The 26,751-nt window shown below is 40.4% G+C and overlaps 1 protein-coding gene across 1 annotated transcript in view; it reads right to left on the bottom strand.

Annotated features, from left to right (window-relative positions):
* LOC145982729 (nuclear pore complex protein Nup205-like) overlaps window positions 1-26,751 on the bottom strand; it is a gene marked incomplete at its 3' end in the record, with an annotated part of 239,435 nt that overhangs the window by 126,692 nt on the left and 85,992 nt on the right. Inside the window, exons 11-13 of the mRNA XM_083116091.1 lie at window positions 24,653-24,846; window positions 14,160-14,296; window positions 10,592-10,830 (exon numbers count right to left, since the gene is read on the bottom strand). Of these exons, the coding sequence (XP_082972217.1) occupies window positions 10,592-10,830; window positions 14,160-14,296; window positions 24,653-24,846 (570 nt within the window). The remainder of the gene's footprint in view (window positions 1-10,591; window positions 10,831-14,159; window positions 14,297-24,652; window positions 24,847-26,751) is intronic.

The raw sequence follows: 26,751 nt of genomic DNA, 5'->3' as shown, positions 1-26,751 counted from the left end.
TGGTAAATTTTATCAAATCAGTAGGACTTGGAAAATGTATAAAGTGGGACACGAGAGTTACAGCAAACACAAGAGTGAGGTCTTGTTTAACATGGTGTTTTGCTGGAACTTGAATGGCTGGTGTCATCACTAATTATACTCTTATCAACATTTTCACATCTCTATTTTAACATAAATCATGCTCCCTTTCTGTATTACATAACCAACCCATGAAATAGGTACAAATTTACTAAATGCCATTACATACTCTGGCAGAACACACAGATGCAAGTTCACAAATAAAAGTGTAATACTCTCCCACAGATGTGCAAAAGTAAGGCCAGCCGCACGAAATGTTTTTTCTTTTTCCTCACAGACATGCCATTGGTGTTCTTTAATGATATATTACGTCGTTCGTAAAGTTTCCACTGATAAATACCATGTTGCTGCAAGCGGGGCAGTGTGAATGCGCATGCACCTTGTGTAGCCACAACCTTGATGAAGTGCAGACGTCACTCTGAGGCAAGTTGGTCAGGAGCGTAGTGCGTTGTTGTTATGTTTCAGACAATCCAAACTTCCGCTACGTGTGAGGTGTGGTCCGTGATCCGTTTTCTGGATGCACGTAATGTTCCAGCTGCGGAGATCCACCGTCAGATTTGTGAGGTGTATGGAGAAGGAATACAGAGGTTGTTCGCTTTATATCCTTCCATTTTCGATTTGGTGCTGCCACCTGGCATATCATGCTGGAACTATGGGTCTGCTGGCGGGAGCAGTGTTGTGTCTGACCTTGTAGGTGCGTGAGTGTTGGTAGTGAATGTTATCAAATGGTGCCGAAAATCAACCGGTATTGGGAGGGTTACGTAATGGCCCTTTTCCATGCTAAGTTTTCATACGTACGCATTGTGAAACAGTGTGGGGAGATTGGGTTAACACTCGGGGTGAGTACTGTGAAAGCTATTGTGGACAGTTACACACAACAGGCTCTCCTTGCGAAACATTCACCCACGAAAACCACCAGGAGAAGGGCTGCAAGCAAAGTGTCACCCGTAGTGAGAAGGGGGATCCGTCGATTGGCGTTCCAAGAAAATCCCCAGACTCAACGTGATATGGCCCACAGATTTCACCTCGCACTGTCAACTGTGAACAAAATAATTCGCAAGTGCCTCAGGTTGAAGTGTGTGCGGAAGGCTCGTGTACACCACCTTCTACCGTGTCACATTGCCGAACGTAAGATGAACTGCAGGATACTGTATGAAAAGTACCTGGCAGGTTCGAAATGGAAGAAAGTTGTGACAATGGATGAATCATATGTCCATCTCACTGCTGGTGGTCACATTCGGGCGATCACATACCGTGACATTGACAGCAAGGGGTGCAGCAACTTTGTTCGGCAGTGCAGGGAAAGTTTCCCTCATGGCTTTATGATTGTGACGGAATTCGGATATGAGGGTAAGTTGATGATACGCAAGGTGGACAAAAACGTGAAGGTGAATGCCAGATACTTCCAAGACTCCATTCTGATGCCTATCTATCGGAGAGACATCCCACAATTGTATGGAATGGACGCGAACCAGGTGATGATCCATATGGACAAGGCTTCGAGTCATACTGCCAGAACATCACTACATTTTTATCAGGAAATGGCAGAGAAATTAGGAATTCGTGTCATTCCGTTTGAAGACATTCCTGTGAAAAGCCCAGATGCCAGTCCAATGGATTTTTGCGCATTTGGACTGTTGACACGATATCTTCAATATCGCCACCCACGCACCCTGGATGGTCTATGGAAAGCTTGTAGGGAGGAGTGGGACAGAATTCCCATGCCTGTCCTGCGCCGGAGCTTGCTGCAATGGAAACTGCGATGCCGGGCGATAGTCCACAATGTTGGGGGTCCAATAGAACATGATCGGTGGCGGTGGCGCGGTATCTCTTAAGGTGAGTACCCATCAAAAATGATCGGATATAAAGCAAACAACCTTCTGTAATGACTGCTTCAATGGTAAGAAGATGGGTGAGACAGTTTTGTGGTGGATGGGTTAGTGTTCATGATAAAGAACGAAGTGGTCGACCGTCTGTTGTGATTCCCAATTTGGTTCATTTAGTGGAAGAGAAGATTAGGGAGAACAGACGATTCACTTTGTCTGAGCTGTCATTAGAGTTTCCACAAAGCTCCAGAACTGTGCTGTATGAAATTGTAACAGTAAATTTGAAATTTCGCAAATTGTGTAACCATTGGTTCCCTCACTAGCTCTCCGAAAATGACAAAAAGGAAAGAATGGGAAGTGCATTACGAGTTTTTGAAATGGTATAGTGAGGAGGGGGCAGAGTTGTTGGATTGGATTGTGACTGGAGATGAGACATGGGTTTTGCATGAAACCCCAGAACAAAAACGAAGCACCATGGAGTGGAGGCACTCCGCGTAACCGCGGAAAATGCAACCAAAACCAAAGCTTACGAACAAAAAAATCATGTGCACTGTGTTTTGGGATAGGCATGGAGTATTGCTTGTGGAATTTATGGAGCGTGAACAGCACATCAATGCCAAAACCTATTCTGTGACACTTCAAAATCTGCGTCGTGCAATCCAAAACAAACGACGTTGCATGCTCAGTCAGGGTGTCATTCTCCTTCACAAGAATGGTCATCCGCATGTGGCAAATGCAACTCAGGAACGCCTGACGACCTTCCATTGGGAAAACTACCACACCCCTTACAGTCCTGATCTTGCCCCATCTGATTTTCATTTGTTCCTCCACCTTAAGGCATTCCTTGCTGGAAAACATTATGGTACTGACGAAGAACTGAAAGGTGTAGTTTCCCAATGGTTCTCCATTCAGGCGGAAACGTTCTATGATAGGGGTATAACGAACTTGGTATTTCGCTGTGATGCGTGCTTGAATTCTTATGGCCATTATGGGTGAATGTTGTACCATGTATATATTCTCACCCCTATAAAAGTCATGATATTACTATTTATATTTTTCATTTTACTGCATGATGGAACTTGACGTATGACGTAATATATATATATAAAAAACAATATCAATTGGACTTAAAGCTTAAAGGGGAGAGGGACAATTGGTTGATTGTCACTAGGTCCTTCTCTCTCAAACAGCTGCCGAGCATTGTTGCCAACTTAGCTCTTTCGGAGCCAGATTTGGCTTTCGTGCACTCGTTTGGCTGTGAACTGTTGCACCCGCCCCCTGCCCCACTATGATGCCTTCACTAAAGTCGTTTTCACGTTCAGAAGACACAATGGGCTCTTATGGGCAATGCTTTTCTAATGGGAAATACGAGCGCGCTGTTGTCAAATTTCTGGATTTACAAATTTAGCTTAAGTAAAATCGGTACCTGCAGTTTTGCAGGAAATTTTTTAGAGAATACGATGGTGAACACAAAAAACTGGTAACTTGCTTACATAATTTTAGATAAATTAAAAATGCAAATTTTCTGTGAAAACACAATTTTTACATTGTTTTCATTCCTAACATTGAAACATGCCGTAAAATTGAAGCATTCATTATTAAAAAAATTGACACTGTTTTTTAATTGTCATAGGTGATGGTGGTGCTCAGAATTTATCAATACTTTAAAGCATATTCGCATTAAAAAATATTCAAATAAAGTATGTGGAGATTTTTTATATTCGTGCAGTAGAAAATGTCGTCGCTGGCAATTTTTTGTTCTGTAATTCCAAGTAAAAACTTCCAGCGACAAAGTTGTGGAGAAAATAATGACATTATTTTTTATAACCACTCAAAGGTTCCCAGAAATATTACTTCCATGCATTTGGAGTTTCTTTTTAACCCGAACTGCGCACGAAGTAAGGAGACGTTGTCTGGCCATCTTGAGCCGACTCACCGCAGCATTCCGGCTATCACCACCAAGTTTTCGAGTTGTTATTTTATTTTCATTCAGTAAAAATATGAACTTCATGCAGTTTGTTATAATAGAATTGAAATTACTTAAATTTAATAATTGACAATTATTTCCAATGCTGCTGTTGTGAGCAACATTAGTGCTGTCGCAAATACACATTATTTTTGTTTACATTACTGTCGACATTAATACTGAAATGAAGATCACCTTTCAGTTTCCAACTTACACATAACTTCATAGACACCATATTAACCTTTGAAAGGCTTTCCAACACGTGACAAAATATGGAGCTTCAAGATAGAAATATGACATGCCTTGCTTGAGTCATTCACGTCTTATCAGTTCACGTGGGCCATAACTCATTTGTTTGTTTGGGTTGCAACTTGAATCTAACCCATGTGCCAGGTTCCCCTTACTTGAGTGAGAGATCTGCTTTGGTCTGTTTAGACTTTTTCCCTCTCTCGAAAAAGTGTTTTCAGTTGTGTGAGCTCTCAGTGATTTTTACTTTTTTAAGTGATTTCTGAAGTGTCATATACGTGCATTACACTCGCGTGTGTAGTGATCGCAATGGATCATAGTAAAAAGGGTAACTGTAACGTTCACAGTATAATATTAATATTAATAATTACATATAATTATCATTATATATACAAAATATGTAACACCTTCATTGTGAAGGAAGGTCATTTCCTGGCGACATGAGCTAGCGCTGTATTGGCAACACTGTACGGTTTCTCCATAAGCGCCGTTGTGTCTTCTGAACGTGAAAACGACTCTATCCCTGGCCCACATAGACCAACTTTTGCCATGAGTATACATTTTGCACGTGACGTGATATTATTATATTGACTGCATTGCCCCACCCCCTCTTACCTCCCAGCTATTTTTATATAGCACCGTGGCTGAGGTGAAGATGACAATATTGCTATCCGCGAATCCCTTATTTTCGATTTCATACGAACGTCGGTGGTTTATTGAGATGGGTGATACCATCAGATCTAGACGGTAAAAGCTAAGAATAAAATGTCATCACTTTAAAGTTAACTGTAATAGCAGCACCCCCTTGACAATTAAAATTACTATGGGAGGCACTTAATCCAGCCTTCCTAAATCTAGATCTTGAAAGTCAACTCTTGCACAATTTAAGGTGAAATGTAGCTCTTTTATACACATCAGGTTTAGCAACACTGCCAGAATGGTCGTAGGAGGCAAGGAGAAATGTATTACACTTATGGGGGAATTATTTTATTTGTTTTCTTGAGTATCAAACTTCCGATGGCGGAAGAAACATATGATCGGGTAGAGTATCCACTGAAGATAATAGTTTCACTAGAAAGAGTAGAAACTACAATTTGTTTAACCGCAACTTGAATTTGAAGTTGTTTCTCCATAAGGAATACATGGGATTATGTAAATACTTATTCATCATATTTTTCAATTTTAATAATAAACTTTAAAAACTGCTTCCACTTTTCTTTAGTAGCAGTGCCCATTCCGACGATATTGAAATAAATGCATGTCTGGTGGAAAATTGTCACACCTCATCTTAATGGTAACACTGTTAAGCCTTGTTAATAAAACAATAAACCAAGGCAAAATATATTGCAGAAAAAAATTTACACTCAAACGTAACGTTTTCACCCACTAACAGGGTCTTCCTCAGACAAAGATTCACAATAAATAGTTAAGTTCGGGGAATATGGGGGATGGTAGAGCACCTGCCAGCCCCATCGAGCTAACAAATCAGCCACAGGTTGCAATACAAGCAAACGATCATTGTCCTCCAAAATGATGGGAGGATTCAGCAGAAAGTGTAGCCTCTTCTTTCGCAACGCACGTTGGAGGTTATGTTCCAAAAATTAACATTAATACTGTGCATTGACGGTCTGTCCTTGTGGTATGGTATGCATTAAGATAACATCATCACAGTCGCACACGAGAATCACCATAACTTTCACATTAGTGGGGTTATGACGACATCTTGATTTACGTGGTCGCCACTCGTTTGACTGGCATTTCAGATTTGGTTCATGGCGGCCCAAGTGGGTTTGAGCAGCGTCATATCGTAGCCATATCTGCATTTCCGACAAATGGTGTGGAACCCATCGTGATGAAATTTTGCACATGCCCAGATGTTCCTTCAGTATATGAAGCGCAGTCGTATGTGTTAATCCCGTGTCCAGGGCTCATACCCGAATTGTCCTATGTCTATCAGTCTCTATCAACGTGCCAACAGCCTGCACTTCCTCCTCACTGACACTAGGGCGACCCGGCCAAGGCATGTCTGCCACACTTTGGCATCCCTCATTGAAGGCTTTAACCCACCGTGCCACTGTTCTGTAAGGCAACGCAGATTCCCCACATGCCTCACAAAGACCTTGATGACACTGTCGTTCCGTACAGCTATGGGCACATTCAATCTTTATCCAACTCCGCTGTTTCTACTTCAAAAACATTGTTGTGACTACTGACTACACAACTACACAACTTTAGACTGCCAACTCCAACAATACAGGAAAACCTCGTTAATACGAAGTTCAAGGGACCAAAAAATGTCAACTTCGTATTAAACGACTTCGAGTTATCCAAACTTTTCAAAATGGCGCCTGTTTTCAGGTGTAAATAAAGTAGAGTATAAATTACCCCCACAAAGGATGTTTTATACTTGGTGGTAGCTCAGAAAATAAGCTTTATATGTACTATATAATAATATTGTACGTTTTAAAGAAAGTGTAAAAAAATGTTACACAAAATGAGAACACTGAGCTTAACGCGGACACAAAGATTCCAAGGAGACGGTTAACACCATCTATCCTGCCTAGTTATACAACCGGTTATGCACGGGACACATGTTGTGGCAAAAAGTATTTTAAAAAATGGTATTTTCTTTTAATTGTGCAAAGTCGTTGTTCTTCCACGAAAGGAAAACAATCTCGTTTATTACAAGAAGTGAAACTCGGAAGAATCTTGACAGTAGTCACACTTGCGCGAGCAAGAGACGGGAGATAAACGGACAGAATGTATATTGGATTTTATGTGCGTTCACTAGAACATTGTCCGTTACAGGATTAACTGGTAAGAGAAGATTCTCTTGGGAGAGAACACACAAAACAAAAAAATGGGGGCTGTAAATTTCGTTCTGGTTCGGCTGTCTAAAACGCATCGTAAAAAAAGTCACGTATTCTCTGCTTCAGTTAACTTCATATTCGCCCCCCCCCCCTCCCCCTTTGCAGGGATCAGTTCAAACTCTTCCTCAACTTGCATTGTAATCCACTCTGAAAAAGTAAACACACAACTTGCGATCTGTTTGCACCAAATGTGTATCCTAGGACACATTAAACAGTGCCGCACTCGATAATTGCTCTGGTTTGGATCACACTTTAAACTGTATATTTAGTCCCGCTTAGCTCATCAGCATAAAATGAACTAAAAACAAGTTTTACGAAACTTGCATATTTTCAGATTAATCGACAATTTATTGTAGGTTTCAGGAGAATTCTGGAGGTCAAACACTCGTTCGGCCAAAACTTTTCCTCTCGTATTCCAGCATTGAGCATTGCGTGTTTTTTTTTTTTTTAACAGCAGCACGCTAATGGTTCTGAAGAAAAGCGGGGATTATATGGCTTTGCGAGATTCAAAACAATGACGCTTATTCCTTCGCACTGGATGAGTCATTGCAGTTATCGGCAAGCGAGAGCTTTCCAGACACTAGACTAAACACTGGCGCCAGCTGCAGCGTAAACACAATGAGACCGGCTGGAAGTTAGAGCAGCAGGTGGCAGAAAGGAAATCATCGGCATTTTAAAGATAACACAGTTGTCGACGACCGAACTTTTATCAGCAGTGTGAAAAAAAAAATGATCCTTGCATTACCTTTTACCATGCAACAGACAATAATACGGGCAATATTTCCTATCCAGACAGCTGCATTCAAACAAGAAAGAGGGACCTGAATTCTGCAATTATCACATTACCATGCACACCAGTGGCGGATAATGAGCTGTTGTAGGAGAAGGAAGGGGGTCACTTTTCTTTTACTTATCATGCTGTTTTTGTTCGTTTTGAAGAAAGTATTCAGAATTGTTTGCTTCGTTTTAGACGCCAAAGGAAAGGAGCCCGTGTGCGCACACGAGCAAGAAATTCGTGGCCGAAACAATTAGCAATGGACCCCCCCCCCCCCACCGGTTTGCTGATAGATAAAGGGGAGAAGTCACTCAGACAACAAAACACTGTTTTGGCAAATTTTATAATCGGCACAGTTGAGAAACGTATGAAGCGGGAAACTGGAGTTGCAACATACGTAAGATCGACGTCAACTTTTGTGGGAAACCTAGATGACAACGAATTAAGCGGGTTGACGATCTTAGTTGGCCTATGCGGCTTTGATTATCTGTAACAGTTTCCCCTTTTTTAATGAAGTTCTACAGGGCACAAGAACACGCTTTTAATGAAAGTGGTTACCGGAAGTTGTCGGCTACCAGGCCAATTTCTCGCGCACGGGAAATTGCTGTATCTCGAGCTCAGAGCTAGACAGATGGGTGAGACTTCCAGGCGCCACGCATCTTGTATTTTGGAACATTCGTGCGATCTTATGTCTCATTTCTCATCTGGCACTGGTGAATATCTCCAAGGTGGCGCATTCAGCGGGGAAAAAGCTTGACCTGCCATGCACATTGACAAAGAATGTCAATGTCCAGCGGGCATTTCGGGCTGCTTCTCTCGAGTTGTCAGCAGCTCTTAGAACAAGGAAACATGTCAAGGTCAAGTTAAAATAACGTCCAAGCTCTCTCCACATTCGATCTTCTCTTGTCGACTTACGCAGGTGTCTACTTCGAATTAAGCGAACCAGTCATGCGGAAGGGTCTTGCAAACAACTTCGTATTAAATATTATCCGTATTTCGATTTATCCGTACTGAAATACATTATAAATCCTATCTTATCGGCTGGGGAATGGGAAGAACTTCGGATTAAAGGGTACTTCGTATTAACCAATATCGTATGAACGAGGTTTTCCTGTACTCTGTTCCTTTTGTCACTGTGCACGCACCTAGTGTTGGAAGGAAGAGTCCATTTACTGGGAGAGTAGGTTAAGTATCAAACTAACGCGTGGTATAAGGGAGATGCACCGGTTCAGTTTCATGGCGTATATACAGCAATGTTGCCACTATTAAATTTCCAACCCATATATACTTTGTTATTGCTGTTTTAATGTGTTGACAACCCAATGCATGAAATACCTGTTTTAGTCAGCAAAGAAAGGATAAAAAAATTGTTACTAAAAATGACCATATACACTGGCTGACAAAAAAAGTGAAGCACCCAGAAGGAGTGGTCGAAGATTACCCCATTTCGGTATACCTGCATACCATTGATGTGTGAGTAAATGATTAGATGTACAAGGATCTGTAATGAGTAGAACACCCACCAGAGGGCATTTGTGACGTCACCTCCTGTTGCTGATAAGGTGGGACCAGTCACCTGCTGTGAGTCAGACAGTGCAGCATGAAGTTCAGAGAGGAAAACGAAGCACCGGCGATGCCTCGCAGACGCGTTAGACAGCCGATCCAGAAATTGACAGCATTTGACAGAGGCCGCATTGTAGGACTGCATGAGGCGGGTTGGTCATATCGGGCAATTGCCAGGCATGTGGGCCATTCAGATGTCACAGTGGCCCGATGTTGGAATCAATGGGTACATGAGGGCACCCATGCACATCGTGCAGGTTCAGGTCGACCAAAAAACACCACCCCAAGGGAGGACCGTCGTATGGTGCTCCAAGCATTGCGGGATCCCACAACTTCGGCACCCGTCATCCGAGAACATGTACTGGACACTCTACAACATCCTGTGAGTTCCCGCACAGTGTCTCGACGACTCGCATCCGCTGAATTCGGGTCCTACCGCCCCATGCGCCGGTTGCCGTTGACACCACAACACCGACACCTGCGGTTGGTGTGGTGCCATGCTCGGGAGGCATGGACAGAGGACGAATGGCGTCGCATCATGTTCAGTGATGAGTCCCGCTTCTCCATGACCTCCGATGACCATCGTGTGCGGGTGTGGCGGCGTCGAGGGCAGAGGGTACATCCTGCCTACATTGTGGAGAGACACACAGGTGTGACCCCTGGCATCATGGTGTGAGGAGCCATTGGATATGCGCTCAGGTCACCTCTAATATTGCTTCGGCAGACTTTGACGGCACAGCGATACGTCACAGACATTCTGCGTCCACACGTCCTACCCCTTATGGCACAGCACCCTGGGACAGTGTTCCAACAAGATAATGCACGCCCACACACAGCCCATGTGTCTATGGACTGCCTAGAGCATGTTGAGGTCCTCCCTTGGCCAGCACGATCCCCGGACCTCTCCATCATTGAACATGTGTGGGATGACATTGGACGGGGACTCCATCCTAGTGCCAACCTGCGGGATCTGGAGGGACAGCTGCAACACCTGTGGACGAACGTGCCTCAGGAGAGATCCAAAGGCTGTTTGACACTATTCCGAACCGCATAAGGGCATGCATTGCGGCCAGAGGGGGTGCGACACCCTACTGACCTGGCGCCACCATTCCACCTGTAACTGCCAACGGGCTTGACTCTTGCATCCCATATTGTAGTCAGTTCAATAAAGGTACATGGACTTTGAGCATATGTAGTTTCATTCACGTCCAACCACTCCTTCTGGGTGCTTAACTTTTTTTGTCAGGCAGTGTATATCATTTCTTACCTGAATACCTCGTGGTTTGAAACTGCTGGTAGATGGAATGGTAGTCATGACCTGAGAAGCCTCCAGACTATGCCAGAGTGACGTTGCTACATCTGCAGACCGAGCGAGTGAAGCCAGTGTCAGCAACAATTCTGCCTTTAATGACACCGGAACAGAGCACGTCACCAATCCAAGAAATACTGACACTGGAGACCATGTTGGGTTCTCACACAGAGCTAAGCGGGAAAACTCATCATTTTCTGCAAAGAAGGAATAACAAACATGAAGTGGATAAGTTTACAGGTGTTCCTCTGAAACCAAATATACATCCTACTTCTATTAACCTATGCTAGGGACCGCTAAACCATTGATTGCAAGCTACCGATAGCTTGCCAAGATATTTTCACTCAACTCGTGAATGGTAAGCTACACATTGCAGGAGCTGACAGCAATATCAAGGGAAACTTCGACAATCTTGTCACTGTGCATGTTGATTCCACCCTCATCAAAGGCAGTGGGCACAGGAATCAATATTTTCACGTGATGGTAATAATATAGAGTTGCGCTCTTACTACTTTGAACCGATGCCAATAGTCTCACCGATTCCCATCAATACTGATACAGATTCTGATACTCTCACCAATTCCCACCAATGCCAATTATCCCACAGATTCACACCGATATCAATATCGATATCTCACTGATTCCCACAGATACCAAAACCTATGTTGATACTCTCACCAATTCCCACCGATACTGATACCAATGCCAATACTCTCACCAATTCCCACCAATGCTAATACTCTCACAGATTCCCACCGATAGTAATACCGATGCTGATTCTCTCAAGAATTCCCACCGACAGAAATACTGATGCTGATACTCTCACCGATTCCCACTGATACCAATACTCTCACAGATTCCCGCCGATAATGATACCAATGCTGATACTCTCACCGATTCCCACAGATACAAATACTGATACTCTCACCGATTCCCACCAATAGCAATACTGATACTGATACTCTCACCGATTTCCAACGATGCCGATACTCTCACCAATTCCCACAGAAACCAATACCAATGCCAATACTCTCATCAGTACCAATACTGATACTCTCACTGATTCCCACCGATACCAATACTCTCACCAATTAACACCGATATTGATACTGATGCTCATACTCTCAAAGATATCAATTCACTCACTGATTCCCACTGATATCAATACCATTGCTGATTCTCTCACAGATTCCCACCGATGCCAATAATCTCACCGATTTCGATGCCAATACTCTCACCAATTCCCACCGATACTCATCCTGATGCTGATACTTTCACCAATTCCCACTGATGCCAATATTTTCACAAATACTTGAAAATTGTAACAAATAAAATTTATTCATTAACAATAGTGTGTAAGTATTCCACTCTAATTATATGCATTAATTTACCAATAGTTTTGCTTTAAAATATACAAAAATTGCATTAGAACATGAAATTACATGTATTTCATTACGAAATTAAGATATTTTACACAAAACTGGTTCAAAATAAAGATAAAATTCTAATATTGCACAATTTCCAGAATAATTAGACTCCACAAAAGTATTGAGAGGTATTTTTGTGCAGCCCATGAAAGCCCAAAATGACAAAAAAGTATCAGTAGGTATCCATAAATAAATTCAAACCGATACTTTCCGATGGTATCAGATCAGCCCTACAATAATAATTAAAACTATACTCATCAAGAAGCAATAATATAATAATTCACCAATGTAATAGAACTATTCCCAATCTCACAAGCAAATAAGTCTTAGCATTGAATCACTACTACACTACTCAAGTTTGCCCATGAAGAGGTTTGCATAGGATGGGGTTCTTGAATACCCAACCCCTCCAACCCCTCCTCTGGCTCCGCTTCGACAATATCTTCATGCTCTGGCCACATGGAAAACCTTCCTTATCAGCTTTCCTGGACCAACTCAATCACTTCCGTTCCCTAAAATTCACCTGGACGCACTCCCCCAACCAGATCACCTTCCTGGATGTGGACGTGCACATCGAGGGAGGACACCTGACTACCTCTATCCACATAAAACCCACCAACCACATATAATACCTACACTTCTCCAGCTCCCACCCGTTCCACACTAAAAAAAAGCCATTCCATTCTCCCTGGCCCTCAGGGGACAGCACCTGAACACTTCACCCAGCCACCTCCCGCCAGAATTATAACCTCCGCCTCCACCAAGCCCTGATCAACTGTGGATATCCCTCCGTCCTGGTCCCGAAACAAATATCGCGAGCTGCCTCACACACCACTACCACCAAGAAACCTGCTGCCACCAACCCACCTGCACTCATCACCCAATATCATCCCCACCTCAACAAAATCAGGCACACACTACACTCTCTTCTCCCAATTCTCCACAGTGATCCTGAAACCAAAAACATATTTCCCGACAAGCCCAGAGTGGTTTTCAAACGCTCCCCCAACCTCGAAAATATCCTGGTCCACAACACTCCTTCACCACACACCCAACACCCCCCTGCCCACAACTAGTTGCAAAATCTGTCCCATCCTGATTACCTCTCACACCATCCAGGTGCACACGGCCACTGGCAAATTTACCCTCCATCCCAAAGGGACCTGCCATGCCTCAAACCTTATCTACATCCTCACCTGCAACATCTGTGGTGATTTTTACCTGCGGGAAACATCAACGGCCCTCAATCTCCGCATCAATAACCACCGCTCCTCCACCCACAACCTGGACTTCACTGTCGCCGTCCACACCAACCACCACAACATCAGTTTCAACGACTGCTTCTGGGTAGCGATCATCCATCTCCTACCCCAACCAGCAAACACCTCTGTTCGCAAAAGATGGGAGAGGGCCTATAAATCGGCCATGAGTGCAACCCCTGGCCTGAACAAGGCCACCCAGTAATGCCCACCCCTCACCCACCATCCCTCCCAAGCCATCCCCCACATCAGCTTATTACTCCGGCAGTGTGCAGAGATAAGCAGTTATTGAAGGATTCAGCCCCTTTATCAATCTTTAATGTCCCGTATCGGAAATCTTGCTCATATGTCTGAAGCTTTGACATGACAACACGGGAGAGCTTCAACCAGTGATCCTTTCCCCTCCCCCTCCTTCCTTCTTTCTTCCTGCAAATTGGCCAGGAATAAGCACACTTCTGATAAGACTTATTCAGCTCCGCTTGACCACCTGTTAGTCCCCCACTCCCTTGCTTCCATTACAAACTGGTGGGAGGGGTGTCTGCAACAAAAAGTGGAGGTGGTAAAATTGAAGAATGTCTCTATACAAGAGTACTAAATGTTTTCTGATGTAACAAACAAATTTCAATTATAACCCTGTATATCAAATAATTTTTCGAATTTACCCCAATTCAACCCAGACAGTATCACTCCCTCACATGCCATTTGAAGGTACTGAGGGTGCCAAGTGCACCATGTGGTAAGAAAGGGTTGGAGATACCTTTTTGTATTTACGCGTCGTCAATCTGACAAAGCTTTAGCTTTCTAGGGTTAAAGTAAAAGTCATCATTCATCTTGACTCACCTGCAATAATTTGTGTCAACTGAAGAACCATTTGCAATCCCTGTATTTCTATGGGTGTGATCCCTTTCAAGAAAGCCCTCTGCCTATACACAGTGTCTGAAGTGGGTGGAAGCTCCTGTCTTAAATTTGAATAATACCTGAAAAAAGAATTCAAATACCTTACTTTATTTTACGAAAACAGTTTAGGATGTGTCGTACACTGACTGAATATGAACATGTAATGAGCCCAGGTGAGCCAGTTTTCCTATTTTTTTTATAGGGTTCAATACTTAAAACATTCTGCTGTATTTATAATCTATGTCAGAGATCACCAAACTCCCAGAATCATTGAGCTACTTCTTAGATTTGAAAATAAATGACGTGCTACCAGGAGTGGACTGATTTGCTTATTTCTTGGGTTATGAAAGCTTTAAGATGCACAATCAAATTATTCATTTCAATTTCGCTACAGCATACAGAGGACTTTTTCTTATGGAGAATAAGAAAAGTAAATAGCTTTATCACCAACCACAGTAAAATTAGAAAAGTTACTTCCTAATCATTATCACCTTGTTTCTTACCATGCCCGTACCCAAGGGGGGGACAAGGGGACCATGCCCCCCTCGAGTTATGAAATATTTTAATGCTAACCTATAAAAACTATAAAAATAATATGGACGATTTTTAAGATTTTGCACGAATTTCGATTTTCTCCTTTCATACATGATTGTGTTGTTTCTGGAGAGAGGCAGACTCACAGTCTGCAGTCTACTATATTTAGTAAATTTAGTTTTATAACCATTTATGTGAAGCTACTAAATGTTCCAATTTGGTCAGGACACTTCACCATTTTTTACTCCCTGTTCTGACTTTTTTGAACTGCAGTCGTGATGAGAATGTCCTTTTTTTTTTGGTTAATTCATATTCAGACATGTTCTTCAATTTATAAGTATTATTCCATAGCGTTGGTGGTCACATTCAGGGTACGAATTTCAATGGCCATCTTGTCCTATTAAAAATTTCCTTCCATCAAAATTTTCCAAGGGTAAAAGTTTGTGTTATAACAAAAAAGATAAGCAAAGTAACTAGTTTAGACTTCAAACATAATTTACTAAAGATATCATAAACAGGCCCGGATTTCCCAATAGGCCTCATAGGCTGGGACCTAGAGCGGCACTTTGGTAGGGGTTATAAACTTATAAGGAATACCTAATTCTCGGATAGCCTCTTTTTTTCTCCGGACACACGAATGGAATAACTTAATGTAGTTGTATTGTAAAAATAAGTTAACAAAGAATATTTCTTTAGAGAGATAGGCTAGCAGGGATCGGAACTAGTTTACTAATTTGTTGATTTAATTACCGACGTTGTTGTTTCGATGTACAGTAACATGCTGAGCCGGGTCGGCGATTGTGGCAAGAATGTGGAGCCTGCTGCTTGCTTTTGAAAGACAACACCGGCTTGGCTGCGTTCCAGGAACGCTGTTCCTCGTTAATGCCGGCATTGGCCGCATATCAAAAGCATGTGATCCACGTTGAATTGTTGAGAATTAAACTGTTGGCGCAAGCATTATTAAAGGGGTTCCGCATTTGTACTATTCTACTGTTAGTTGCTCGACAATATTATTCAAGAAGTAGGTGGTGTGTCGCGTCTCACGTGTGTCAGTGGCTGCCGTGCGTTTTTTGGGGTAAGTTTAAAATGGCATTATGCTCATTATGGGTGATCAAAGAGAAAGACTCAGTGGGTCACAATACAAAAAGAGTAAAGCGGAGAAAGATGAAAAGCAGGATGCATTTCTAAAGAAGGTTCCGAAAATCAGTTCTTTTTTATACAGAAATGTAATCAGGAAAAAAGTGAAGAAAGTGCCGTTGATGAGCCCAGTGTGTGTTCTGTCCTACCACTTAAATTAAGTAAAAATAAAGTCTTCTCTGAAAAACAAGGTAAATGTTAAAATGTAATTTATGCCATCGCTTTATGTTTTTTGAATGTAACTATAATTTAATTAATACTGCATGCCGTTAATAGTAAAAATAGTAATACAGAAAATAAAGATTTTTCTCATTCTTGATAAATGGTAGGGGGACGGCAGAGCTTGTTTGGCCTAGGGGCGGCAAAGAGGTAAATCCGGTCCTGATCATAAACACATACAAGAAAGGACGAACAAAGAATGATGTCTGTGAGTGAATGTCTCTTGTTCTCTCTCTCCTTAGGGTTGGTACAGCATGGGGTTAAAAGGTACTTCTACAGTCATAGATAAGATTTTAAAATTATATCAAATTGGACTAGTAAGGAATGGAGCCGTAGCTGCGAAGGGGGTTTTCACCCTAGATCCTGAGACACAGAAATTAGACCAATCTGTTATTTCTCCTCCATTTCTCACCTCCTTTCGTCGGTTAATTTAATAGGAAACTAATGTATTCTTAAAGTTTCTCAGTTTTTGCCCGTCCACCTAGTTATCTTTAATTTGTAATAGAGTTTGCAGATTTGAACAATAAAACACACAGCTTCAATGAAGATGATGTGGGATGCACAACTGAACCAACTGCCCTTTTATTAGCCATATTTCACTAATTTTTCTTTTCGTCGGATTCAACGGAAAAGAGTAGGTACATACAATTTCTACAATGTCTAAGTATGACAGCTACATCAAGGTAGGGGGTGCAAATTCGTTGCAGGGGGTGCAAAAATCGATTCTAGTTCTGGGCGCTGAAATCTTTAGCTACATCTCTGATAAGGAAATATTTCCTTTCGAGAGACCATTAATAGATTTACACCATTATAGAAACATAACACAATAAAAGTATGGAAATTTAATTATTATTATTATTAATAAACACTAGGGATGGGACCGATTAATCGGTACTCTATCGGTATCAGCCGATATAGGCATATGGGTGTATCAGTTTATCGGTAAAATTACCGATTATTTTACAGATCCGATATATCAATAAATATCTGATAATTTAGTGCAAAATGCTGCCAATTTGTTGTAATTTTTATGGATAATCTCTATACCCTACTTTCTAAAAAAGTAAATGTTTAAATATGCAATTTCTTTTGTACTGCAGTCACCTCGAAACACACATTTATTAAGGAGGTCAATGAACATTTCAGGTTCTTCAAGGACCATTTCTAATTTTATATCGGATCAGTAGAATATCGGTTATCGGTAACGGTAAATTTTATATCAGTACTTTATCGGTATCGGCCAAAATTTCATATCGGCCCATCCCTAATAAAAACCAATAATTAAATAAAATCTAACACTTATTGAAAACATTTCACCTATCTTCTAATTTCTTGACATTTTGAACCAGTTGTTAAAGGATTTAATTTGCTAGTTTATAAATGTATCAAATTAATTTGATTATATATATTAGGGATGGGACTGATTAATCGGTACCCTATAAGTATTGGTTGATATAGGCATATCGGTGTATCGGTTTATCGGTAAAATTACAGATTATTTTACCGATCGATATATCGATAAATATCTGATAATTTAGTGCAAAATTCTGCCATTTTGTTGTAATTTTTATGGATAATCTCCATGCCATAATTTCATAAAAAGTAAATGTACACACATTTATTAAGGAGGTGAGTGAACCTTTCAGGTTCTTCAAGGACCATTTTTAATTTTATATCGGATCGGTAGAATATTGGTATCGGTAAATTTTATATCGTTACTTTATCGGTATCGGCCAGAATTTCATATGGCCACGGTGGCTCAGTCGGTAACGCATCTGACTACCATGCTCAAGGTCCCAGGTTTGATCCCCGGCCGGTTCAAATCCGGGAACGTTTCTAACGATGGAAGCGGCCCCGCCGCCCATCCAGCGTCGAATAACATTGGGTACCTGGGGGAAACTCTGGGGTGTAAAGGCGGTCAGGGGCATGATGATGATCACATCACCCCCACTCACGACCAGATCAAGAAAGTGTGGGGCGTTACCCCCATACCCTCTATATGCCTTCATGGCATGGTGCTAAGCACAGGGGAGCACTTTACCTTTTTTTTACCTTCATCCCTAATATATATTTATAAATATAAATAAATAAATGCAATTATCAATAATTGACATATATTTTGAACTTGGTCCCCCCTAAAAAAAATCCTAGGTACGAGCCTGTTTCTTACAATCTTAATAAGAAGGATGACACTTTTATACACATTTTATGTTAATAATCACGGTGTCCAGGACCTACAGTTTAGAGTAGATTGTGAATCACTATGTCTCTCTTTCTGGTATCAAACCCGAGACCCCTTGATTTTAATGCAATCAAAAGAGATCAGTGAATTGAAATCGGAAGATGTTTATTGCGAAGTGTAATGCTGCATGTCATATTTTGAGACCCATTTCTGTCTTGCATTTTTTTAAATGTCCTGCAAGCAGAGGTAAAGGAAAAGGCTTTGGGTTGTTGTTAAGTTTCAGATCTCTCTAGACAAAAATAATTGCTCAGTAATCAATGTAGGCCTACTCTTTCGTACTTTTCCATTTGCATCCACATGGCCAGGCAAGCCTTCCCAGCCCGAGTAGTTCCAAAATCTCTCGCAACATGCCATATAGATAGCTGAAATCGCTAATTGTAGTTAACCTTATAAGGAGCTACTGAAAATGACCTTGCAAGATACCGGTAAATCGCTTGAGCTTGAGTTGCTGTTTTAAGTCCACTTTATGCACCGTAAGGATAATCAGGACTGGACCTACAGTTTAAAGTGGGATCCGAACCACTTGTGCCTCCACCGGGTATCGAACCCGGGACCCCTTGATTACAAGGCAATGACGCTACCACTGCGCCATGGGGGAGGCCCTACCGGTAAATCGCGATCAACTGTTTGGTGATCCCTGATCTATGTAAACATTCAATGAAGTATTATGTGTATGCTTGCGTGAGACCAGCTTTATTTATATTATCTCTGTATATTATTTTGTACTGGTCTTTATAAAGGTGAACAGCCACATATTGTAATTACATTGTACTGGTCTTTATAAAGGTGAACAGCCACATATTGTAATTACAATCATTAATTCATTATGGATGCAGTAAACGCGGTTTAAAATTACTTACTTGAAATTATGAAATTTCATATTTCCACGTTGCACAATTTAATAGTTAAATCCTATTAATTTCGAAGACTCTCTGTCTTCATTCACTAAGGGTACAGCATCGTAACAGCTTTCTATGTTCACATGCAGCAGTAGATGTAATTTCTCCTGTTCGGCGGCGCTAGCATGTGTATCCTGGTTTCCAGCATCTGCTGTGCTTTCTGCTTTCTGTTGTCAGGTGGCACTGCCAGGTGGTGGTTGGGGAGCTGGACTGTGCAAATTCAACCAACTTAATCTGCTCTGCTGCAAAAATCACATTTGCAACAAAAAGTAAAATAGATGCCAAGTGTGTACATCTTACATGTGCATCTATCATCCTCCGCCAACATGCCCAAGCAAGACGACCCAACCCCCCAACCACCACCCGGCAGCACCACCTGACAACAGGAAGCAGAAAGCACAGCAGACGACATAAACCAGGATACACACGCCAGCGCTGCCAAATGGGAGATATTTCAACTACCACTGCCCAGGAACAAACAAAGCAGTGAATTATTTTCTTGTAGTTTACGGTTATTACAAGCATAAGAAAACAGTTTTTCTTTGTGACGTTTCAGGAGAAAACACGCTCCTTTCATCATACATTTATAATCATTTTGACTAAAGATACAGTTATAACAATGGTTAGTAATTTTTTAAACTAAAAGAATCCGTTACATAATGGATGTTGTCAATGTTACATTGTTGTAATATAGCAACTTAACTGTGAAAAAAGCAGTCTGTTTTATTTTTATTTGAGATTTTTTAAAATTATGAATCCCAAATATCATCAGGTAATTCAAATTCATCATTGTTTTCACAAAGTCTCTTGATGTTTTCTGTTACATTAAATTTTAAGGTTGGTGGCTTACTCCATTTGTGAAAAAGAAAACTTCATACTCGATCTGTGTTACCATTTTCATTATTTAATTTATTCCAGTGTTCTTCTGCAATGAACGAAGCTTCCCAGACATTCAACTCTGTGTTTCCCGTTAATCTTTTTAAAACCCTTCTCTTTTTAATCAAATGCTTCTCTTCGATGATATGAGCTGACAAACCTGTTCTTGGGTTTAGATTTATAATGTCCAAATCGTGTTCGTGCCATCTTATTGCCATTTTCCTTGCTGTTTGTCCCACATAATCTTTTGAACATGAACAACTTATATTATATATTCCTGTGGTTTACACATCTGGTAGAGGGTTTCTCATTTTGAATTCATTAAATGTACATTCCAAACTTCTTGGTGATTTAAAAACAATTTTGAAATCAAAACTTCTAAAAAATTTTGCAATTTTATGTGAGAATCCCTTGTGGAATGGAATGCACACAGATTTCTTTTCAACAGATTTTTCATCTTTGTCTGTATTTCTCTTTTCCTTTAGTTTTCTTGCGACTTGTTCTTTGATTTGGTTTATTCTGTTAGTGTCAAAGTCATTTTCTTTTCTTTTCATTACCTGATGATATTTGGGATTCATAATTTTAAAAAATCTCAAATAAAAATAAAACAGACTGCTTTTTTCACAGTTAAGTTGCTATATTACAACAATGTAACATTGACAACATCCATTATATAACGGATTCATTTTGTTTAAAAAAATACTAACCATTGTTATAACTGTATCTTTAGTCAAAATGAAAATAAATGTCTGATAAAAGGAGCGTGTGTCCTCCTGAAACGTCACAAAGAAAAACTGTTTTCTTATGCTTGTAATAACCGTAAACTACAAGAAAATAATTCTATAATGCAAGCAATGCGTACATACAAGAAAAACAAAGCAGTAAAGTGGTACCATCTCCGCTCCAGATGCCGTACCCTTAGTGAATGAAGATAGAGGGTCTTCGAAATTAATATGATTTAACCATTAAATTGTGCAACGCGGAAATACGAAATTTCAAAATTTCATGTAAGTAATACAATCATTAACATGTAAACTTCAATATGGTCATCTTTGTCATCATTATTCTACGAAATGAAAATACGAAAATATTTATCTAAGTTCCCCGTGCACTTAGCACCGTGCCATGAAGGCACATTTAGGCAATGTGGGGGTAGGACCCTACACATTCTCGATCTCAACCATTTTGGAGGTCATGCAATCAGCAGTATGCTCCTGCTGCCTTTACCACCCATAGTTGCCCATTAATTTGAAGCTAGGCGAGCCCCAGAAGAGGTTTATGTGTGGACAAGGCCCTGGGAATCAAACTCGGGTCTCCTGCATAGCAGTCAGACACCTATGCTTGTATTTCCTGTAAAGTAAATGATGGCGAGTTCGAAAAATGGTAGTTAGTATCACACAGTTTCATTTGCTTTTAAAAGTGGAAAATAATGGTACATGTGTTATTACAATAATATAGGGAATGTGGTTATATTTTCATGCTTAATAATTATAAAGGCTGAGCTGATACCGATACATCGATATTTGTATCGGTTAAATTTTTTCCACCAATACCAATGATTTTGAGTGGCTAGAAGAATGCCCAAGAACAACAACTCGTTTAAACATTTGTCCTTTTCAAAGGTTCCGTTCACCCTTCCTTGTGACTTTTAATTTACTTCATGTTTTGTGCCTCTGGACTAATTTGCGAATATGGGGATGAGTGATAAAATTGATGAATGGACATTCACAAACAACCAAGACCGAACGGGATTCGAATCTGGGACCCTTGGCATCGCAGCACTCGGTCACAGAGAAATGTTAGACAAACCCCAACCCTCCTGGGAAGTACATGACAAGTTAAAAGGCACAGATAAACTCAAAGCTGAATCAAATGTGGCCATGACCACATGTAACTAACTGCCTGGTAAATGTTATGTGGAAATAAAAGAAACCATTCATTGCAAATTCATACTCAAATACTCTGTAAGGATAAGACAGGTGGATGCTTTTAAACCAGGATTACTACCACACCCTGGTAACGGCATGAAAGTCACTGTGAAATTAGCTTTGTTTATCTACATTCAATTGGGAAATGGATTCAGAAATTTCTTCTTATGCTTTTCCTTTCTATGTAAGCCATATCCGCCACTCGAGGGTTATTTCTTTCCAAAGAGATTTGATTGGAATCATATGGCTTTTAATGACAGTAGCAAAAAAGATTTATCAGGGTGGAGACTCTAGGATCATGATAAAATTCAAGTATAATTCCTAGTTTTCAAGGCAAACTTTCAAAAAATTTGAGGGTGCAGTGTTGCAGAGGGCAAACACCCCTTCCACCAATAGTTTTCCCGTAAATAATGTGTTTCTGTTTGTGAATGGTTCAAGAAAGGCATCGAGTATATTATTATTAGCATTGTGTGCATTTCCTTCCTGCACTGTTCTGTGTGTTCAAGATGTTTATCAGAAGGCAAAACAAGAAAAAAATTAGCTCGTCTTTTAACTCGTTACTTTGTGTCTGGTGCTGGTGTTTCGTAAACAAGCAAAACAAACTTCTGAGGTGAGATTCAAAATAATGCAGTTTTTCTTTCCTTTACGATGGATGAGTCATTGCTCTGGAGCCGAAGGCAGCTGCTTGCTGCCCATAGACACCACTCCGACCGGCGATAACGGAAGCGAGGGGAAGTGAAGACGAACAAGTGATGGAGAGGCGCCAATGCAGTTGTTGAAGAAAAGTCTTATCAGAAGTGTGCTCATTCCTGGCCAAGTTGCAGAAAAAAAGAAGGGGGGAGGGTCACTGCTTTAAGCTCTCCCATGCTGTCACCTCAATGCTACTGATATATGAGCAACATTTCCGACACAGATAGAGGCATTTAAAAAAAAAGAGAAAAACGGGCTGAATCATGCACACCAGTAGTGGATTAATGAGCTTGTGGGGGGGGGGGGAGATGGATGGCACTTTTTTTCTTTTTACTTGTAGTACTCTATGTTCGTAGAATGCACATATCCAGGAGCGACTGCTTAATTGTAAACCGCAGAGGAAAGGGGAAGGGACAATAGCTTTTCATCTTTATGATAATTGATTGTCTCTTCCACATGAGCAAGAAAATTGGGGCAGAATGGGCAACTCGCCCATCCCCTTCCCCTTCGAAACAAGAAAAAGTTAAGAAGTTCCCCGTGCACTTTGCACCATCCCGGGTGTGTGGGAGATGTTGTGATCAGTACCATGCTCTGGCCACCTTTATCCCCCCCCCATTGTTCAATCTCGGTCAATTTGGAGGTGATGTGATCAGCAGCATGCTTGGGCAGCCTTTAAACCCCCCCCATGGTTGGCCTTATGAGGCAGCTTAGATCACAGACCCTGGGAATCAAACCTAGGTTTCCCATGCGGCAGCCAGATGCCCTACTAACTAGGCAACCACGGCTCCTCAGCAAATAAGAACAGGTAAATAAATATATGCTCTTTTGGTCCAAATAAGCATTTTAATGGTATTTAAATGTGCACTAAATTTGACTGCACCCTTCGTTTATCCACTCACTTTTCCTGACTCCGTCACTACAACATGCAAATCACTTAATTTGTACAATATAAGTACTTTAAAAAAAAATACTATAAAAATGATTACTTACAGTTCGTGAGTCTATACTCACGAACTGTAAGTAATCATTTTTATAGTATTTTTTTTAAGTACTGATATTATATTGTAACAACGTGAGTACGTCGCACATGCCTTTGTTGTAAAATGAGCACTTAATCTGTATAAAAGAAACTGTTCTCTGCCCCATGCCTAATAATACATGTGTCTGAACTTTGCCTCCCCTCTCCCAAAACAATTGATTTGACAATAATAATTTTCCATCAGTGAGTAAAATATCGCTCATCTGCCCCTAGAAAAAAATAATCACTTTAGCTTATGCATTTTCAGCTTCATTCTGATGACCAAATGACATAGCATTCGTGAAAAAACTTCAGATTAAAAATAATTTAGAGTGAAATATAGACTAGATCCAATCGTATTTCCTTAGGAATCTAAACAATTTCCCATTAAAGAAGTAGTGCAGTTCTTATTCTGTAACGGATAGCAGAGGTTGGCAAACCCTTCTTATTTTTTTCCCATTCCAAAGATGGAGACAAGAGGAAAGGAAAAGTTTTCACAAACAAGCACCCCCCCCCCCCACCCCGGTTTTCTTTTTCGTTCACGTCAACTATGAAGGATTCCGTAAATCTGTGTGGCCAAAGAAGCAAACGGTGATCAAATCCTGTTGTCAATTTTCCACTCAGAGGGGGGAGGGCAAACTTCTGTTTTGTCCAAATTCTAAGGAAGGCACCATTTAGAAAGAATCAGTTTAGCAACAGTGTGCTTATTGTCTGGTCTTGAGGCAGAAGAATCGACCCATTCTATCTTTAACACGAATGCAAGAAGTGCCATTTTCCCTTCCTGTCTATCAAGGAATGTGCAACAAATTCAAGTTGTACCCTGCAACAGACAGAAGAAAAAAGGATCTCCTAATATTCAAACATCTTAATATTAGGCTTTAGAAACAAGTTACCTGTTGAGGGAATCAAAGAAATGGTCCCAGCTGACAGCTGACATTCCTCCGGGGCCATCTTGTTTCAGAAAGTTGAATGCGTATCGAGCAGACTGTGAAGTGGATGCCAGGCTGCACAGCATCTTGAGGTACGACACGAAAAGAGGAGCAGGCAGTAGGTCAGCAGACAAACGAATGAACTTATTGAGGTACACCTGAAAACAAAAAGTTCTTATTATTTATTCTTGCATGCTAGGAAAACAAAGTGCAAGCCACATATTTCAGTCACAATGACCAACATGGTATGATTGGTGTGCACCAGTTTCAGTCATTTTGACCCACATGGCAGAGAATGTGTTAATGAGACATTAGTAGAGGATATTTCATTTCTGACAAAAACACAAAATGTGAAACACAATGATAAATTTTCATGTTTTGGAAAGGTATGAAGTGCATTTTCTTACCATCTCTTGTCATGAAATGAAGCAAAATGAAGTGCAAAATGCAAAATCAGGGTGGCCACTCTAGGACCATATTAAAATTCAAGCATAATTCCCAGTTTTCAAGGCGAACATTCCAAAAATTCAAGGCTACAAGCACATGGTCTCTCTGCTTCAGCCTCTCACAACCCCCACACAAATACAGGGACCAGCAGAAAAAGGTGACTGTTTTGAAATGTGTATATAAATAAAACAATTAATGTAATGCAAGGTTTATTAATCAAATTGCTACAAAAATAATTGCCATTTACAGTGCTTACATTAATTTTTGAGAAGCAAAAATGGACCCCTTTATACAGGAATAAAATGGACACCTTTATACAGGAATAAACTTAATATTCTGGTAATGACATAAATATGCTATTAGAAGGGATATGTTTATTTTGTGTAGTAAGTGCAGTTTTTAAATCAAATGTAAGATCATATTCACATTTTTAAAACCAAAATGTAATTTTATATACCGCCTTTTCACCGCTAAAACAGAGAAATGTTATTTCGTTTACCGCTTTTGAACCCGAAATTAACTCTGTTTGGTACAGAAATTTTGCTTTTTTATTTACCAAAAATATGTGCCTCTAGCGATTGGTTGTGTGTGGTGGCATGGTAGAGGAAGGCACACCACTTTTTCTTTATCTTGAGAGTTGGTTGTGATTGGTAGCCTGCGTGAAATGTATTTCTGCCTTATTGCACCAAGAGGAGGGTTGGGATTCAGCGTAATCATGTTTCAGAACTAGTTATGCGATATTGGCTCTGTCTTCCCTTAGTTGTTGTTCTTTGGAAGAGAAGCACTCCAAGCAACACTAAAGCCAATACCAATAAGCACAACAACAACAAAAAAAAAACATTTGTAGAAAAGTGAGTACATAAGTTTCTCTGTATTTATTTACTACCGCAACTGAGATAACTAATGTACCCTGATGCACAGCTCTCATGTTATTTACTACGTAGATTCATTTCAATGAAGACTGTGGTAACTTCAGAGAACAGTTTAGTACTTGGTGGGTTTGAGTTGAATGACAGTGGCGAATAAGAAAGATTATCCTTCTATAGTTGTGCCATATTTTGATATAGAGTCGATATTTTTAAAATATCAAAGCATGGATATAGTGAAACTATTGAAGTCACTATATCAATATCGATAATATCGATGTCAATATCGATACTCAATATGTTGATATTTAATACATCGATATTCGATATTGATATTTCATATCAACATGCAGATATTTGATTATGTCAATACCCGATAAGTCGATATTCAATATGTCGATATCCGATACGTTGTTATTCAGTATGTCGAAAACTATTTTTATCAACATTGATATGTCAGTATCGCAGTTCTTAAATTTGTCTGCATTAAAATAGGGCAAATCCATTTCAATTCAGGCAGATTTGAGAAAATCTGTCAGGGTGATGTCAGAGATATCCATGAAACTGAAATATATTATTCTAGATACAAAATTATGACACACATATTTTTTTTTGTTTCGCAAAAAAAAAAAAACAAAAAAAAAAAAAAAAACAATTGTCTGACTTAGGCTGCTTCAAAGTTAGGGACCAAATTTTCACAAGTTTTGGCACCAAAAATTGTAAATGGCTGTTTCTCAGGAACTATTAAAG

The sequence above is a fragment of the Lepisma saccharinum genome, unplaced genomic scaffold (genome assembly GCF_977018435.1).
Source record: "Lepisma saccharinum unplaced genomic scaffold, izLepSacc3.1 HAP1_SCAFFOLD_378, whole genome shotgun sequence".
Lineage (NCBI taxonomy): Eukaryota > Metazoa > Arthropoda > Insecta > Zygentoma > Lepismatidae > Lepisma > Lepisma saccharinum.
The sequence above is the reverse complement of the archived record's forward strand: the minus strand, read 5'-3'. Positions and strand labels throughout refer to the sequence as shown.